Here is a 19,011-nt window from a genome sequence, read left to right as displayed (position 1 = left end):
CAGTGTATACAGTACAGACAGGAAAAGGCAGTGCTTTCTGGAAAGGTTACAAGGTTTAGAATAATCATGAAAGGGCTGAAAACGTTATAACAAGCAATTCTGTTAAGTCTTATTTTCATTTTGACTATTTAGGGATTCCGATGTGTCCCGTAGCCTGTTAGCTGTGTGCCCAAGATAGCTGAGCTTCCTTGCCCAAACCCAGGAAACCAAACCCAGGCTAGAGGGCTGTCATAAACAGCAAGCCAGTATGTATAAGATGAAGAGTCTTTGCATAGCAAGATCTGTTTTATGATATCCAAGATTAAAGATTTTTTTTCATGCCAGTGCTAGCATATCCTGTCTTTGTGGCTTAATTAAAAAAAAATGTATTTTTTTCCTATTACTCCTTAAAATTAAACTTAGCTCTTTTTTTTCCCCTACAAAATGTTCCCCACATATTTTGGCTGAAAGTATTTATTGAATTCACAGGAACTGATGTGTAGTGCTGCATGACCTAAAAGGGCACTTCTAAGTATAGGTAAGATTTTTTTTGCAAAAACTATCTCTAACTTGTATGTGAGTGTTAGGAAGAAATGAGGGAGCCCAGTCCTGCTCTGTTTAGTTTGTAGCAGGTCCRTAGAACCACTGGGTGCTTCGCTGCAGCAGCACTGCAGTTACTTTTGCTCCCTGTACATGGTGACTTCCACATTGTTGTGTGGTGCCTGGGAAYGTCCTGTATCACAGGGCTCGTTCTGGGTTTGGTGATTTGGTGAGGACTGGAAATAGGAAGAGTAAATCTTAGSGAATGGGCACATGAAAAAATGTTATGGGAGAGGAGAGTGAACTGGTATTTGGCCTTACAAACATGATATACTCTGTCTGTAATAATCATAGCTGTATGCTTGTTCTTCTTYTGTTGCTTGGCCAGGCAGCTAAGGTCTCTTCCATCGAGGCTAATGCTGCCTGCAGGGTACCCCCCCGCAGTCTGAAGGAGCAAAAGGGAASTTAGAGCAGAATATGTACTGTGCTGGAAGGCCCAGGTTTACAGCTTAGTAATTTGGTTGTGTGATCATATCTGTAATCTCTATTACTCATTTACTTACTAGATTCAAATTCAATGGGTTTTATCCCCCTCTGGAGCCCAAAGTCATAATAGAAGAACATGGGGAAAGCTATGATTATAGATTTAACTTGCCCTAGGACAACTTAAACTATCCTAGTTTTAAAATTTGTGGATGCTGGAGACAAACTTTAAATATAGTCCTGACCCAGTGACAGCTATTTTCTCCTTGAAAGCATGAGACCTTTTAATGYAAGGCCCATGTTCCTGTCATATTTTAAGTCTGAATTTTGCTTTTCTTTCTGAAATAGTTACAGTTACTACTTGCATCAGGTGCATTTCTTGAGCTTTCTATATTCATTTGTCCACAGTCTGGGCCAGAAGTCCCCAGTCTCTGGCCTATGGCTTGGGTCTAGCCCAAGAGACAGACGTATTCAGACTGTGGGTTAGCTCAGCAGGTATGGTGCTTGCTAACTGTAGGCAGAAGCAGGCCAGATGATTCCCTGGGCTTCTGGGCACCCTGAAAGCCTGAACCCCCAAAATCTTTTCTCATTAAGTTTTTGTGGGTCTGCTGCTCTGCCAGGACTGTCGGTGTGGAAGCACGTAAGTCATGGCTCTGACAAGGCAGGCTGACCACGTGATACATCTCTGGTAAGGCAGCAACGTAACCAGCTCTGCTGGTTTGCTAGCTGCATACTCAGCAGCACTCAAGGCAGTGCCAGGGACTGTGCTTCTAAGGACACTGATGTAGCAGCTTCATCTGACCTGAGGTGAGAAACTTGTGAGGAAGATGGAAGACAGATGGCACAGAGCATCTGTGGTAAGAGAACGGGGAGGAATGGGTCTGGGATCCTGTTTGCGCCCACTAGCAGTCTGATTTACCGTACACTGGGACATTTAAATCTCACACGTTGGAGAAAAAGACTGAGCAGTTGCTCAGATAGCTCCAGCCAAACATATTGATATCACCTACACAGCCAGCCAAGATCACTCTGAGTGGAATTCTCTTAGATATGGTAAACTGATCTCATTTATGTTATATGCCAAACTCTCTAGCAGATAAACCTTTTGCTAGGCAGGTATGCTACAAACTTTTTGGCTATATCTGCCCTAATAAAAAAGCAGTCTAGTCTTTAGTGTCAATACTTCTCTTCCTTTCTTCCCCTACGGGGGAACAGCCTCTGTGTTAGCTGGTAGGGTGGTCGCAGAGGCAGCTTTGTGAATCCATTATGTCCCTGGTACATAAGCTCCAGAAGGGTCCTTGCAATCTTGTTCTGTCTTCAAGTGGAACGGCTGCAAGAGTTGGGGAGGGAGCTCCATAGATTTCTAATCAGCATCCCAGTGCTTTGGCTGCATAGTTATTCATCTTGTCTGTGGGAGACTGAGTTGATTCCAGCAGAGAGAGGCATTTCTTACTATTCCCTTGGAACTCTTTCTGTTTTTAATTAAGACATCAGTGGTTCAGCCAGACTACTTCTGCAGCTCAGTGGTGCTGTCATTTTCCTGGCACATGGCTCCAGTCAGTGCTCTGGTTGAGACTGCAGAGGCAGGGAAGGCAGAGAAGCACCTACTCTAAAAGAAGAGCGACAGAGACACAGAGCAGGAGGCCAGAGAGTCACTTATCTGACTCTAAAGTTCCCTAATAAAGAATTTGAGATACCAGTCTTCAAATTTTGGGCCTTGCTGCAAGTAGATACCTGAGTTTTGATCATGTGTACTCTGGAAAGATACCGATAGCTACTAGATTTTGGGATAAGCTTCAACTGTGTTGTCTCTTACGGCCAAGAAGGGAAACTAGGAGCCTGGAAAACTTGATGGTTTAATTCTTTGATCACTGAGTTCAGGATACTGAGGTTTAAATCCTTTTATGTTTGTTCCTTTATGCCAAGCAGAACAGTTGCAGCTGTAGGCGAACTGCAGAAGAWCTATGGCTATATTTATAATAGCATGTAAGTTTTGTTGCCTGAAAATTCCTCTTGGCCCAGAGAGACTGAACTACATCCAGCAAAACAGGACTGAACACAGATCTACCTTTCCTTCGGTAAGTGTCCCAAGAAAGAGGCTCTGCAGGAGTGTGCACTCTCTCTCTCACTCCCCAGATAGATACGTTGTTCTTATTTCATARTGCTACCATCAGAATCTGATTCACTCTGAGGCCTCTAAAGGAATAGCTGGTACAAGAGAGACCAAATGTCTTACCTGATTTATCCTTTTGGAGCCAGACCTTTCCTATCTGAAAGGAGAGCCTACTCATCAAGTTTTTGACTTGTCTGTCTCAGGGATCTTTTTGAGCATCTTCCTTCACAGTTGTTTGACTATATTGTACAAAAATGTCTTCTTTSAGGCAAAAGCTCAAGCTGTGAGATAATGGGAACTGTAAGGGCTTGAACTAGGAGAAGCAAAGCTGGGAGAAGAGTTAAGAATGTTTTTCAGCAATACAAGAAACAAATGTCAAATACCTATGTGTATGTGAAGTACTGATTTAGCCTCTAGGCTCTAGTGTCTCTGGCAAACATTTTTGCCAATGAGCTGCTCTCCCTGACTGTGCGGTTAAAGCATCTCTACTTTTATATCACAAACTCTTCACTAGAAGAATAGATGCAGGTTAACATAATGAAAATGCCAAACAGTTGTGCTCTTAATTTGCTGCCTCAGAACCCAAGACTTGCATTTCTGCTTTCCTTAACAATCTGTTATCCTTGGTATCATGGAGATTTGGATGACCAGGGGGCAAGATCCTGATCAGCCTTAAGTGTATAAGGCAAATTACAGCCCTACTCTTTCTTTCCCTTTCTCAGCTACAGCAGTTCTGCTTATGAAGCAAAAAGTCCTAAGCTGGGAACATGCCCCTTACCACACTCTGAATGTCTTATTACGTAGAAGTTATACAACCAGAAGAGAAACCCTCTTTTTTGGTGTCAGTTAGACTAGCAGCACAAACTTCTACCTGTTATGACCTAATAGCAAAYGGAGCTGGATGAAAAGGGATCTCCATTTTCTGGAGAACCTCAGTTTGCAGAACAATACTAAATGCTCAGAACAGCAGGATGGATTATATTAGAAGACACCAATTTCTACCTGTTCGTAATGTGGCAGCAGTTTCAAGGCTCCCTCAGTAGTAAGGCTAGCCAGTAAAGTCAGGAATTGCACARGTAGACAAAAAGATAATCTGTGCTCTGAGGAGTTATTTGGCCAATGTTTCATCCACATGTTGTTTTTTTGTACCAAATGCCTAAAGGGAGTCTATAGAGAAGCTGTACAGACTACCTGGCAGCATTTAAAATATCCTGTTTACTAGAACATCTAAAACAGTAACACAAATTGCTACTGGTGTGGGGGTCCTGAGTTTGCCAACAGGCTTTAATTATCATAACTATTACTTCCCACCCTGCCCGGTTTGGCTGCCAGTGTTCAAAGTCAGCTCTTCAGCTTTGATATGGTGCAGTTGTAACCTGGGATCAGCCTGTTAGGARAACCAAATCAGAACTGTGTAGGCTGGAAGGGACCTTTGGAAGTGTAACGTCCTTCTCAGAGCAGGTCTTGTTACAGGAGGTAACTCAGGACAGTTAGGTTATGAGAAAGAGCCTCCTCAGGGGCATTCACCCATGCAGCCTCTGGCCATTGGCCTGGGACCTGCATTCAGCACCAGCCTCTGCCCCTACCTGCGCTGTGCTGTAGACATGCCAGGGACTAGCCTTGTACCTTGCTGATCCTGTCCATGTCTTGCTGATGTAACTTCCTGGCTTGACCTTGGACCAGCCTTGTCACTATGGACTGGTGTGATGATTGGTAGACCAGCTGACCCTGGTTACCATCACAGGATGTGCTCTGTTCTCCTTGTTTGGGAACTGTGGGGCAGCACCCTGTCGGTGAGTTGCCTGCCCTGTGGTAACCCTCAGCTCTTGGCTTGCCAGTGCATMTCCAGTCCTGCTGCTCCCTGCCACCTGGAAGGGGAAGAGCAGGTATGGGAAGGTAAAGGTAAGAATCRTACAAGAATGTTATTGGTAAGGCGTCTTGAAGATGATCGTGTTTCTTTCTGTTGTCTTCTCCAAGTACAAAYGAATGGGACCAGCTTTTCAGAGTAGAATACCTCCATTCTAGTGTATGCTTGTTTGCAGAGACAGAGGAAAAGGGGACTTTTATGTTAGAAAAAGAACAAGGCAAGTCTTTGTGCTCTGAAAAAAACAAATTAATAATTGTGAACCCCAAAATACATGGTCACCCACTGCCCYTCTGGTGTAATTCAAAGCCCAAGCTGAGCTGTGAGCTATCATGTCTACAAYAGATGGTACAGTCTCCCCCCCAAGGAAGGGTTTGCTCTGTGGTTTTGTAATACCTAAATTATGGTGCACCATCTCTCCCATAGGACCGTACTGCCATTTTCCCATTTCAAAGGGTAATAATGTCTTCTGTAGATTATTATTTACTTATTTGAGCAAAGATAAAGAACTTAGAAGTCTGTGCTCTCTGATTTTAAGGGATTTCAGAGCTTCATGCTTACTGACTGTACTTATGGTGGGCCCTTAAGTACCTGGACTGCATTTGAAATGGGCTTGGGAATGAGCTAAGTATGTATGTTATCTAGTCTGTATTGGTTTAATTTTGTGCTGTGATGAATGCATTAATCAGTTTAAATTAAGACTTATTCAAGAGTTTCTAATTTGCCAATCAAGGCTTTATCTTACATTCTGTGCAGATGTAGAAGCCCTATGGGCTTCAGTGAAATTATTTCTCTTCCCTAAAAAGGATTATGTTGGTTTTTTTTAGCTGCCAACTTCTGTAATACTGAAAGGATTGCCCCCCCCACCCTGCTGCAAACACACCCACTGCAGGTGCATGAAGGCTTTCCAGTCTAAGTATATCCTTGCCATTTTCTTTAATAYGCGAGTCTGATTTGTGAGTAGTTTAGCAGATACATTACAGTTTTATATTAGGTTGGATTATTTGCATTGTGAAATAAGAATATTCCAACTGTTCTTCAGCATTCTTATAAAGTAAGCCAGTTTTTTGGCATGTATGAAATGAGGTAAGGCACCCAGTGATTCGTAGAGTAATAGTAYGCTGATTTCATAGGAAGGTGTTTTAAAGATTTCTGAAAGTTATAGGCAAACAATTTGATAAATTGTTCCAACAAAACATAACTAAAGTTAAGTTGGTGTATGAGATCACCTGAAATCAATTCATGGGATACTTCAAAAATTATGGTAAAAATGCATTTCTGTAGCTGAACACTTTCTGATTAATTACCAGAAAAGAGAGTTTTAGATAGATCTTCTAACCAGCCAGCCATCTTCCTACTGCCTATAAACATAAAATGAACTGAGAAGATTTTCATCTATGTTTTAAGCAGCTTTTTTTCCTAGGAAAAAAGTATAGTCTTTATTCATTTTCCTTCCCCCTCTGGTGTATACTTTCTGCTCTCAAGCCTCAGCATGTGAGGGAAAGGTTAAACTGCTGTAGCTGCTAAGCAAGTATCTACAGCTTTTTCTCACCAATTTTCTCACAGTATCTGCGTTTTATTTATTGCTGAAATCCTGCTGACTCTTAGAACAAATCTACAGCTCCTCTCTCCTAGTAGCAGGCCTACCTCGATTGTAGGCATCCAAGCTGCAACAGCTTCTGTCTGGCAAAGCTCCATACTTGGTTTTCTAGCTTCAGTTTCAGCTCAGGTATGCAAAAATTAGAATGAGAGAGTGACTGAGTGTGTGTGTGTGTGTGTGTGTGCACCCCGCTACACTTTTTTTGAACTGAGTTATTTTCTTCATTTTGAAAAAGTAGTTTTCTGGATTGGGTGGAGAAGGTGGGGACAAAAAAAAAAAAAAAAAAAAAACTTTGGTTATGCTTCTCTTGAGCTGTTTTCAGCTGCATCCTGTATTGTCCTTAAGGGAGCTCCTGGGAGACTGATGCTGATACAAGGAAAAGGTATATTATGTGATATCACACCTTTCAGTACACCTAGAACTATACTGAAATATATCTCTGGAATATGGTTAGGAGGTTACCTGATAAGGGAAACCATCAAGTTTAAGAATTCTATTTATTCTGCTTAAGTTGTGCCAGCATAGCTGCACGTTGATATATGCATAATTGATGACTAATGTAATTTGATAGCACCTGATTCAAGGCTACATTACTTCAGGTACTCACTAGGAARGTATATGAAATTGTGAGCTTGAATTAGTTTTTGAAACTTAAAATGATAAATTCAGGTGATACAGCAAGCTTTTGCTCATTGATGAATCCTGATTAACATATAGTCCCGTCACACTCAAACTGTGCTGATAAAAATGGGCTTTGCTGGAATTTCTAATCTGTCTTAGTCTTGGAGACAAAGCAATATTAAGTATAGTCAAAACTGTACTTTTGACCTCTTGAGCTGCATCTCTGCTTTGTTAACAAGCCATATTATACAGGTATGTTCCTACTGCAGATGCTGGCTACAGCTTTAGCTGTACTGGAAGATGGTGGCTGGGAGTATTTATCTTACATTTTGCTCTAAATCAAAATAACTGAGCTAGAATTAGCACTTTTTCTGTTTTCACTCATGGAATTGTAAAAGGGGAAACAATTCACTTCTCATTTTTTCTAATAACCGCATCAAACTTAATAGAATCCATTTTTTTCAGAACTCCCAAAGCACGTTCTGGCAACAACCTGAAAGAGATGATAACATGAAATTAAATCTATGATAAAAGTCTGAAATTATGGAAAAAGCCGCATCACAGGTGAGAGAAGAGCTGGTCTATGAGCAGAACATACGCATAGATACTGATTTACCTAAAAYTTGAAACAAGGAATATTTCCAAAGACTGTATATAGACCTCAAATCTTTTTTTAGATTTAACTCTGATCCGTTCATGACCTTCCTTCTTTTATTAAGATTCCAGGGACATTTACTGGGTAGGATCTTGGCTGCAATGTTGCTGAAGGATCAAGGATGGTTTAATATTGAACAGAGACATGTGCATAATGAGTGTTTTCCTGCTTTGACAAGCAATGATCTGAAATGAGCTGACGGTAAATATATGAGTGATATGAGATGTAGTTTCTTCTCTGAGGATTTTTCCTCTTTTTGTCATGAATTTTGCCAATTTGTTCCCCTTGTTCCAAATTAAGGTAGGTATTTTTAAAAGTTGGTATCTAAAGGGCTTTGATAGCTTTAGGTTTGACTTCTCTGTGCTTCTGCCAAGCTTCGTAAGTGTCCCTTGGAGATGCAAAAACAGCTTATTATTAAATGACTTTTCCCTTTATCTGATGTCCAGTAAACTTTGTAACTCAAACTGCCACCACAGTGCATATTTTAGTGCATTGGCTCACTTGATACATTATATGGTATAGCCTTTATTCCCAAGCTTAAGAGCTTAAAAATGATCTGGGAATTAATTTTGCTTTTTTTTTTTTTTTTTTTTTTTTTTTTTTTTTTTTTGCTTTTTTGGCTTTTCTAGTTAATTCAGAATTAAAAACAAGACAAAAAGCCTACAAACCACCTCAAAAAAAGAAATGGCATTATATTGAGACTATGTAGTATTTTTGGCAAAGTTAGACCCAGGTTTATCAGGTTACATAAACAGATTATTACCAAAATGTTTCTTCAGACACTGTAGAAGTTAACTGAAATGTTGAATTAGTTGTTCTGATGTGAATTCTAGGTTTTGAACCTGAGCTCTGGTGAGAACACTCGTGTCAGCAGAGCAGCTACGCTGGTCAAAAAGATGTGAGGAAAGGAGAAGCCTTGCTTCACATGGCTGAGAGAAGCACTGGAGCCTTTCTAAAGATACTGCCTTAGCATCTGTGACCTAAATCTTCTGATATTAAAAAGAGGAGAGGAAAACTAATAAGCAGCAGTTCCATAGCTCTTTCTGAAACTTCTCTAGGGCTGCTGGTTAGAGAAACTATTTTCTGAAGTAGATGGGAAATACCTATCTGTTTAGAAAAATGCACTCTCTTCTTCTTCTCTTTCCCTGTCAAACCCTCAGCTGTATTGTTCACTACTATATAGTTACTTTGAAAAAGTGAACCATAAGGAACTAAAATGGATCTCAGAATAATCTTTCTATGTATAAAATCTACTGATGTCATTAAAAAGAATCACTGTCCTATTCCATTGCCTTGGAACTTGTTCTTCTCATATACTACGATATTTCAGATGTATTTTCTTTAAAAAGATAAACTCTCTCCTACAGATATACACTATCAAGGTATACTGTTGTCAACACTGAATGAGTATAATAATAGAAAATAAATGAAACTAGGGTGAGTACTTCTGGAGCCTGGAAGTAAATCCCATAGAAGGGGATTCCTATGCTGCCAAACTCTGTCTTCTGCTACTATGAGAGCAAAATGCAGTCTCTTCTGCAATAAAGCTTGACATTAAAATTTAGAAGTTTGGTGCTTATATACTTGAAGGTAGTTATCTTGGATTTTTTTTTAGTCTTGTGGGGTTTTTTTTGCTACTCACTTTTCAAAAAATAACGCAATTCTTAAATTTGACGGAACAAAAATCATTTTCTGATTGGTCAGTATTCCCTCCATCAGTTTGTTTACAACTTCTTCAATTTCTAAAACATTTCCAAACCTAAAAGGAAAGGAAAATGTACATTTAAGAGCCACAATAGTAAAACATGGTATTAGGGCCAAAGAAGGGAAACAGTGGAATATGAAGCAGGATGCATCAAAGGCTCAAAAACACAAACAGTTCAAATACAACTATTACATGGATTAAGTGACATTGTAGATTTGCTTTAATCAATTATATAAATGAATTTATCTCATTTTTCATATACTTGAGTACCAGATCTGAAGCAAGGACAAATATGTAATGCATAGATGCAAAGAAAGGAAAACAGAGATTTGAAATTTTTCTTCGACTGTAACATTACCTTGAACTTGGGTTTTTCACAAAGCCAGTATTGACAAAAACTGGACAAAGACAAGATGTTTTTATTCCATCCTTCCCCAGTGTAGACAATTCTTCTGTTAGAGCTTTATGAAATCCAACTGCAGCAAACTTGCTTGAACTGTGGTGGGGGAGCAGGGAGGGAAAGCATAACTGTGAAGGCAGGAATACTGTTTCTAAAATTATACCAACTAAAACTGACTGAAAGATCATGACAATACTAATTGATTGGGCAAAAAAAATGTAATCCACCTGGGATACATGGAAGGGACTAATTCTAACTTTGCCTATGCCACAGTAAGGTTAGATAGTAAGTTAGCCAGTTAGTAAGTCAGATATTGCTACTTAGGAAAGATATTATGGAAAGGGAGTGGATACCTTTCTCAAAAAGCCAGCTTGGTAGTAAACAGTCAGACAAATGTTAAGAATTCTTAGAAAAAAAAAATAAATGTGTGTAAGTCCATGATGTAGTTTGCCTTTGTGAAATGTCAAGTGCAGTTCCATTTAAAAGGTGCAGTTTCCATTTTACAAGGTGAACCTGGTATGTCTATGAATTCTCACTATGGGGAAAAAAAAATCTGAAGATAGAATTCAGCATAAGTCTGTAAAATTAAGAAGGATGTGGACTGTAGAAATGGAGAACAACTATCTACTGTTTCTTGTAACACAAGGGAGCATCACATGACATTCACAAACAAGTTTTAAAATAAAGAACCATTATGCATACAGCATTCAGGAACTCCTTGCCACAGAAATTCATGGATGCCAACAGAATAAATTAGCTCCAAAAGAAAGTAAAATCAGAGAGAAGTTTATTTGATACCATTAAATTTGATTTTATAATCCAAGAAAAACCTCTGGCTCAGGAGTTATCAACTTGCTGTCAATGGCTATAAGCGATGGCACATATCACAAGAAAGATTGCTCCACCTTGAACCACTATCACAGAGGGCTACATGAACTTTTAATCTGAACCAGTATGTCCGTTCTTATGTCCATATAACACGATTTTCTTCAACGTTTCATGTGCTTGTAGTGGATACAGGCTTTACATCAATCTCTGAGTTGGTCAGTTAGGTAGCTAACAGCACTAAATATTATCATGTTTTATCCTTTAAATGTTATTCTTGAGATTTTTTTTACGAGAACTCTTTTTAAGAAAGGAACTTAGAACTTGACCATATATAGACAGAAGCTGTATGATAAAACTGAAAGATGCACTTTGCCTTCTCAAACATGTCCACTCTCTAAATATTGAAAAAAAACCCGTGAATTTTAATTAGTTGATTTATCACATCATTATTCGTCTATCAGCAAATCAACTGGTACCTCTGTCCATGTTAACATGTTGGATTTTTTTTTCTTCCTTAGCACCATCTTTTGGAAGCATATTTTTAAGTTGGAAAATTATCTCTGTTATGCTATGCTTGTTGATGGGGAAGATGCATTAAAAAAAGGGGGGGACTGAATTTTAAAGTCACTTACCAGTAAGCCAGCATGAAAGAAGTTACAGCATGACCTGCTGCTGAAGCCACTGTGACAATATGACCATAGTTGTTGTTCATCATTGTTGGCAGAAAAGCTTTTGTTGTCTTGAAAGTATAAAAAAGGCAGAAATGGAAGGGAGAGAAAGCAATGTTTTGTTAGGCATATTCCACACTAATTATTTATATATACATGATTAATGTTATCAATAACAGCATATATTCATTTAGAATTTCACAAATAAGAAATAAGATTTTTCAGCTGTAAGACCCCAAGATAGGCACCTAAGATTGGCATCATAGAGGACTTTGAGAAACATATATACTACCTTTTCCTAATTTCACTGGTACTATTTTCAACCTATTTTTGAAAAAAAAAWGATGTTTCAGGAAAGCAGAATATAAATATAACCTGATTCTCATGTTTATCCTATGCTGCTTTTTAGATTTCAGTTTTCAGCAGAAATGCTGTCAGTGTCTCACACAAGCATGTACAATAAAACTGTTGTCAATATGTAGCATTTCTGTTCTTCCATCGCAAACAAAAAAAGTCTTTACTACCTGTAACCTTCTCTTTCTGTAACCACTGCTAAAATCTTCCCCCACACCATTCCTGGGATTAGCTGTTGTGCCGAGGACCCAAGTTGGCCCAGCTCTGATACAGCTCAGCTGCATAACCTTAACTCAGASTGCTCAGAAAGAGCTGTGAGAAAATCTACAAAAAGAGATAAGAAAGGTAAAAATAACAGAGGCAGAACTGTTAAGCTGGTATCAGGTCAGGGACCCAAGAGAGAAAACATCAACATAGGAAGATATAAAATCCTACAGGCAGACAGCCTGGTCAGGTTAGCAGGCATAGCCAGAGATGAATCCAGCCTTATGGGCCGAGGGTCAAGCTGCTAGAGCCACTGGTGTTGTCGGCGCGCGGGAGAGACAGCTCRGCAACGCCGGGGAGCTGTGCTCGGGAGCCGCGGGACCGACCCTGTCCTGCCCGACCTGCGCCTGCCTGGCCAGCAACAGCCCTTTCAGAGGTACCTCCTGCCCAGTCACCTTCTGCGCACGTGAGCCAATAAAGAATTGTTCTGTGTTTTTAAGCTGTGTAGGTCCCGCTTCCAGAGTCTCTGTGCCTGGCTGGCAGTACAAACCGACCCAAAAAGGGACCTTAATACACYTATTGAACAGACCCACCTGTGTTGCAGATAAGGCTGTCACTGGTTAACTAACTCAAAAAAAAGAAAGAATGGAAAAACTGGACAAGTCTCAGAACAGCAAGAAGTTAATTAACAGTCTCCAAATAGTCAAATGAGATGGGTGCTTAACATTTTTTCGTMTTATGCACAAAGAGGGAATCAGAGAGTACCAATTTTCAAAATTGTAATTATACAAATAAGTCATGACCACTGCTTTCAGAGGCATATGCAGCTGTGCACAATTAAATCTGATAATGGCTAGACTAATACAACATTAGGGAATAACTTTTATCGAGTAGCACAAGAATTTAAGGTTCCTGTGATATTATCTCACAAGTTTAAGAACTTGTGTTAAATGAAGTATCAACATGTTAAATGAAATGCGTAAAGTGTGTACACTTCTGAGTGTGTTAAATGTTTGACCTAACATGGGCACAGTGGTACTGGATGGTAAGTGCACGTAAATAAACTGCAYACACTTCAAAATGTAGAATATAGAGCTCACCTGCTTCTCATTTATACTATACTTGGCAATATTTTTTTATTTAGTACTTTACTTGTGTTTTATATGACAGAAAGATAATTTCATAGCACATCAATATTTTAAACTGATATAGTCTAAATTTATATCCTTAGTAATATACACACAAAAAAATGAAGATACCAACATACTAGTAACCCTTACCCAGAAATGAGCAAGAATGTTCACTTCAAACATTTTTTCAATTTCTTGATCCTGAGTTGAGAGCAGGTCTGCAGCTGTAATCACACCAGCATTATTCACCAAGATGGAGACATCTCCAATGTCCTTTTTCACCTTTTAAATAGAGAGACCATAAAGATGCTGTTCATTCCCTATCAAAAAATGCAAAGATTATGAAAGGAGCTCTGTAATTAATTTTAAATTTAGAATTGTTTTGGGGGGAGAGAAAGATCATACTAAGTATCCGGATTTGGTAGGAATTACACAGTACAATGAAATCCATTGTAGATCTGATGTTCTGTTTTATTTATAGCTTTCCACACATTACCTGCAGACAAAGCGTGCTCTGTGAAGTCACGTTTGGTTTGTGCCATTTGACTCATATGCTCAACAGTAAAATTATTGCAAAGGCCTCGGTGCAATCTGCATGTTGCACAGGCCAGCGAAAGGAGCAAGTTCTTTGTCTGAAGAACAAACTCTGCAAAAGGCATGATACTGAGGAGAATTACAAAAGAGACCCAGCTTGGCTGCAATATGTGAAGTGTTACATCACTCTTTTGTATGGAAAGCAGCAAAGGCGGGGGTAGGATTTCAAAGACTTGAAAACACGAGTTCACATGTTTTGTTTTTCAGACTGTTTGGAAAATCAAGCATGTTCGGGTAAACTTTACAACAACAGCCACCTGTTACCCATACCTTTTCTGCAGTACTGTAGACTTCCTCCTTTTTACTGCAGTCCACCACAAAAGCATGAACAGTGGCTCCCAGCCTTTTGCATTCTGCTGCTGTGCTCTCAATATCATGCTATAAGAGGAAAGAAAAAAAAAAAAAAAAGAAAGAAAGAAAGATTTGCTTAGCTGTACTTTGACTGCATTTTGTCCTTTTGGCATCACTACAAGCAAGTTAGAGGCTAAAGAGGTATCCAGATTGTGTAACTGCTTTTAATCCACTTTTAGCATTCAGGGTTACTCAGAGAAAGCAGTGTAGTCTGGATCTATAGGAAGGCTAGTATTCTGACCTTAATTTATAATTTACATAGACTACTAGGAAGAGAATGTGGAGACACAAGTGACTTTGCCCCCTTCTGTAATATCTGGGTAAATATGTGCTTTACCAAGGCAATGACTTTTAAAGCACAGCAGGTGGATAGCATGGCTCTAAGCATCGCTCTTAACACACAAGCCCAGATTACACCTCTGAGATAGATAGAAACAAGTGGGCCTACATTTTTCAATACTAATTGACTGGTTGTGAGAAGAGAGACATGCTCCATGGTATACAACTGTAGACAGACATTTCTTAAAAGAACAGTATTTTACGAATAGGCAACAGCTCTCTTAAGAGGAGTTCGTGGCCATTGCACGTCCAGAACAAAGCATTGAAAGCGTGATTCCAGTGGAAGGTCAGAGCCCAAGGAACTGCTCCCTTAAAACAAGTAATTTTTTTCTTGCTCTGAATAAAAAGTGTAAAATGCCTGTCTTAGTTCCTTTTTACTATTTTATTTTCAGATCTGTTCTTTCCTCTCCCTTACAAAAATAACTCAGTTTCAGAGTGGATTTTCTCTGTAGTCCTGCCTCAGAAGAGAGAACATTGTCTGTAGCAAAAAGAATTTAGGGTCAAATATTCTCAGTCAAAAACATCTCAGACTCATTTTACTGCAAAAGACGAGAAAAAAAAGGTCATTACTGGTTTAGAGCAAAATGCTTAATTTGAAGATAGCTGTTGAATTTCTAAACTTTGTATACAGCTGAAGTAAATCCACTGCAAACAGAGCCATTACTTAGAGGGACCTGAGAGATTTGACTTTCTGTTCCAAGTGTCCTTTCTGCACATGGGAGCTCAACTAGATCTTACGCTAGATCACGCTAGATGGAATTGTTCACTGTAGTGTACAAAACACTATATTTAAAGAGAGATCTTCCAGTCTTGGGTGTGTTTGTACTTGTCAAACATGTTGTTTCAGGTATGCAAGACTCAGTATCTACCTGCCATCACCTCTTAGCAACTGCTCCACCCTACAGCTTCAGTGATTTAACTGTGTGGCACAGGAAATAATGAGTTAGAAAAGAGTGTGGCTGAAAATACTACCTAGGCTGGCCATTTTTATGCATAGTTTCACAGCACATGCATGTATTCCCACAGCTGTAATCTAGAGCGAGTGACATGCCGATTGTAGYTCCTCTGCAGCTAGAAGGACTTCAGCCAAGAACTACTAGGCTAAAGGCTRTGAGAGCAAAAGACATATTTCAAAACATGAACAATCATCTCCTTTACTGTTTTTTGTTTTTATGGAATCAGGTTTCTCTAAGAAACACCTATAAACCTGAGAACTGCAGGTTTAGCGGCAAGGCTTTGAATTTAGAAAAATACTTGTGCAAACACATATTACCCATTAGATGAGAAAACTGTGCTGACAGACTGTGATGGCTTTTACAAAGGACCAAGAAAGCCTCCACGTTCATAAGGGATGTTGGTTTTACACGTTGTTAGTTGGGAGAACTTTTTATGCTGCATGTGGGGCAGGCTACATCTATTGCTGTGGCTATACAATCAAAAGTGCAGAGGAGGCATTACCTTGTATTTGGACACTTGTGAGCATAGCAAAATACTGTAAATAGTTTTCTCAACACTGACACTCCTTATAGTCATGATCACATAGCCATAATTTCTCTGTAATCCCACAAAACGAATAAATTTAATGTCTTTCTTTTATGTTTGAAGATTTTTTTTTGACTGCCAGTGCAGTTATCTTAGATGGTAAATATGAGATCAATTATACTCTAGGCTACAAAATAGTTGGAATAAATAATATTATACCATTAGAACTGTTCTTTCATAATTCTGTCCTGATTCTCCAGCTGGAATAGAAGTTCATTCACAGAGCTAGGTTAGGAACAGGCACGTACTTTGGTCTTGAACTCTTCTTACTTCAGTCTAAAGGAATTTATTTAATCATCCGACTTACCGGTCCTTCGTCTAACTAGAACAACTAAATACACAGATTTTTCTATTTATGATGTTTGCTACTCATTTTGGCTGCAGATGATAGGAATTTCAGAACTGCTAAAAAAATTCTGAAAATCTGTTCCAAAGACTATGAAAATAAGAAGATAGATAGTATTTTCATTCTACATTTCTCTCCATTGGCGTGTTTTAGGCATTCCATCATTCAAACAAACATTTTGGAGAGCCACTTGGGTAGAAATGGCTAAACAATTTTGTGCTACACTGAATGAAAGACTGAAATGATTCAAGCAGRCCAGAGGCACAATGACCATTCCCAAAACCAAAACTGAAGCATTTTCCAAAGTCATTATAACAATGCAGTAAGCTGAGGCAGAGCGAATTTGCTCTTGTCTGTGTCTTAAGGTGATGGAAAGCCACACGAACTGGGAATAGTGAAGCGACAAGATCCAGATTATAAATGGCCTGAGAGATCGCCTTATTTGACGAAAGCTATACAGGACCCTAGTGTGGGTGTCTCTAATTGTCCCACTTCAGCACCCAGACGATGTTTAAATTTCACAGCATCCAGGAGTGAAGGCTTTTCCAAGTGTTTTCTACCAGGCTTCATCAAGGAAGYGAGTCTCATAGCTACCTAACTCATACAGAATAACATCCTTCATAAAATGCAGTTCTTGCTGCCTTTTATTTTTTTTAATCACTAGAGTAGAAAAGCAATTAGTGAAAATGCCCATCTTTTTTATATTATAATGAAAGAAATAATTAGTCTGTATTTCAGCCTCTAATCAGGATCAACAGGGTTGTACTGCTTATGAGCTTCCACATCATCTATGATTTATCTAAAATGTTCTAAAAACCTCCAAGATACACTGCCTACTTTGGCAATATATTTCAGTGTCTGCTCATCATCACCATTAGACTATTTTTCCCAGTATCAAAGCTAAATCTCCCTTGCTACAAATTTAAGCTTATTTACCCTTCTCCCATTCCAGTGGACATGTGTAATATCCTATTGCAGCAAGCTTTTATACGTTGCAAGACTGGTGTAATGCCTCTCCCACCTTGAGTCTTTATTTCTTGAGGTTAAAAAAAAAGAAAGAATTCACAATCTTCAAGACTTCCGTCATGGTTCAGGTTTTATTATGTTGTGTTCCTTCTCTTGCCTCTTTTTTTTTGAGGAACGTGGACACGGTGCCTGAACATGGACACACTAAGTATGGTCTTCTCTGTAATGGGACGCATGAAAGGGCACTGAAATTTTACAAAAAGTACTCTTCTTCTTTACACATCCCACTATCATGTTTTCTTTTTCTTTCCAGCATCAAGATGATCTCCTGAACTCATCTTCAGTTTCTGATCCATTGAGTCAGAAAATTTTTTCTGTGTGCTTCTGTCTAACCACTCATTCCCTCTCTGTACAGTTGATTAGTACTGCATGCAGCACCTTGTCTTTGTTCTCACTCAACAACATTCTACGTCTTTTTATTTATACAGACTCCATTTCATAGAATCACGGAATCATAGAATCAGTAAGATTGGAAGGGACCTCTGGAGATTTGTTACGGTAATTTTGATATCTAATCAAATAATTTAAAATGAGAGCTTGGTCTAGTGTAAAAATCAGCAATGACGTATCTACAACATAYAGCAGCACTAAAAGGCAGCACAGACCAGCTTGGCTCAACACAAGGCTACACACTGATGTGAATAAAGAAGCAATTCTTCCAGCAACATATGCAGAGTATATGGGACTAGAGAAATAGCAGGCACAAGGTGTCCTACTTTCCCATAGGAACCTGCTTCTGTTTTCAATTTCTTTTCCTGCCAGCTTAAATGGCAGTTCAGCCAGCGTCTTCCGGATCATTGTGCCTCCCAGTTGGAAGTATGCTTTGTAAAGCTGTACATGGAAGCGTCCTGATTACCACTGGGCTCTGGATTAAACCGTGGGAATCAGATACCTACGGTCTTCTGTGCAGCCGAGTCAAAACTTTGCTCGCTCGGTGTATCACTTAGCGACCTGACTAAAAGCAGATATAAGCAGATACCAGCAGGTAGGGATTTATATGCAACAACTTCAAACGTTCCTGTTTAGTAATAGTCRCTTCGGGGATTAGTGAATCAAGACATGAATTTTAATATTACCTTGTTGATGTCCCACAGAACCAATCTGCTCTGACGCTTGGCAAACTCGCAGGCAGTAGCTCTCCCTATTCCATGGCCAGCACCAGTAATCAGAACAATCTCTCCACAGACTGATTTTCTCTTCACAGGAATAAAAAGCTTCAAGAAAGCTTCTAGGTAGGAGTAGATCAGTATTGCTAAAAACAGCAGCAATTCCAGACACAGATTCATTTTTCTTCTAAAAATCTTTTTATTGCCTGGCTGAACTTCAATCTCTTTTGATAATGGTGTGGGTTGTTGATTTACCAGCAGCCAGGAGCAGTCCTCCGCTGAAAACACTAGCAGTAAATAAAATTTGACCKAAGTACCAAGAAGAAAACCCTTCGGTTCAAAGGATTAACAAACTACGTCGTAAGAAAAACCTTCTCATGGCGTGAGAAAGGCAAAAGCTGGCCCCAAGCACTAAAACGTCGTGAAGATCGCACACCTCCTGCGCCACTCCCAAGAGGGGGCAACGGCCTGACGTTATGATGTGCTTGGCGGTACATTGCACAACGCGGCAAACGAGGGTGCTCCGGCCGTTCCCGCTGGGCGGGCAGCCGGCTGCCACCGCC

At 39.5% G+C, this 19,011-nt stretch overlaps 1 protein-coding gene and 1 long non-coding RNA gene across 3 annotated transcripts; one reads left to right on the top strand and one right to left on the bottom strand.

Annotated features, from left to right (window-relative positions):
- The first annotated feature begins 1,632 nt into the window (after positions 1 to 1,632).
- On the top strand, positions 1,633 to 6,690 carry LOC146595147 (uncharacterized). Its single transcript, XR_014895997.1, has 4 exons — positions 1,633 to 1,859; positions 2,932 to 3,080; positions 5,807 to 5,871; positions 6,546 to 6,690. It is a non-coding gene; the product is annotated as an uncharacterized LOC146595147 (long non-coding RNA).
- Positions 3,139 to 19,005, bottom strand: HSD17B11 (hydroxysteroid 17-beta dehydrogenase 11). Of its 2 annotated transcripts, XM_085306273.1 has the most exons (9): positions 18,419 to 19,005; positions 14,009 to 14,116; positions 13,295 to 13,426; positions 11,421 to 11,527; positions 9,919 to 10,056; positions 9,498 to 9,614; positions 7,613 to 7,693; positions 4,742 to 4,976; positions 3,139 to 3,443 (listed from the first exon to the last, which is right to left on the bottom strand). In XM_085306273.1, the coding sequence occupies exons 1-9, from the start codon at positions 18,626 to 18,628 to the stop codon at positions 3,429 to 3,431; spliced, it is 1,143 nt and encodes a 380-aa protein (XP_085162399.1). In that variant the 5' UTR covers positions 18,629 to 19,005; the 3' UTR covers positions 3,139 to 3,428. The 2 variants fall into 2 exon arrangements, with proteins under 2 accessions (XP_085162399.1, XP_085162401.1); XM_085306275.1 differs by lacking the exons at positions 3,139 to 3,443; positions 4,742 to 4,976 and having other exon boundaries at positions 6,955 to 7,693.
- Between the last annotated feature and the right edge of the window lie 6 nt (positions 19,006 to 19,011).

Source organism: Rhea americana, unplaced genomic scaffold (genome assembly GCF_003343005.1).
Source record: "Rhea americana isolate MKP2758 unplaced genomic scaffold, rheAme1 scaffold_237, whole genome shotgun sequence".
NCBI lineage: Eukaryota > Metazoa > Chordata > Aves > Rheiformes > Rheidae > Rhea > Rhea americana.
The sequence above is the reverse complement of the archived record's forward strand: the minus strand, read 5'-3'. Positions and strand labels throughout refer to the sequence as shown.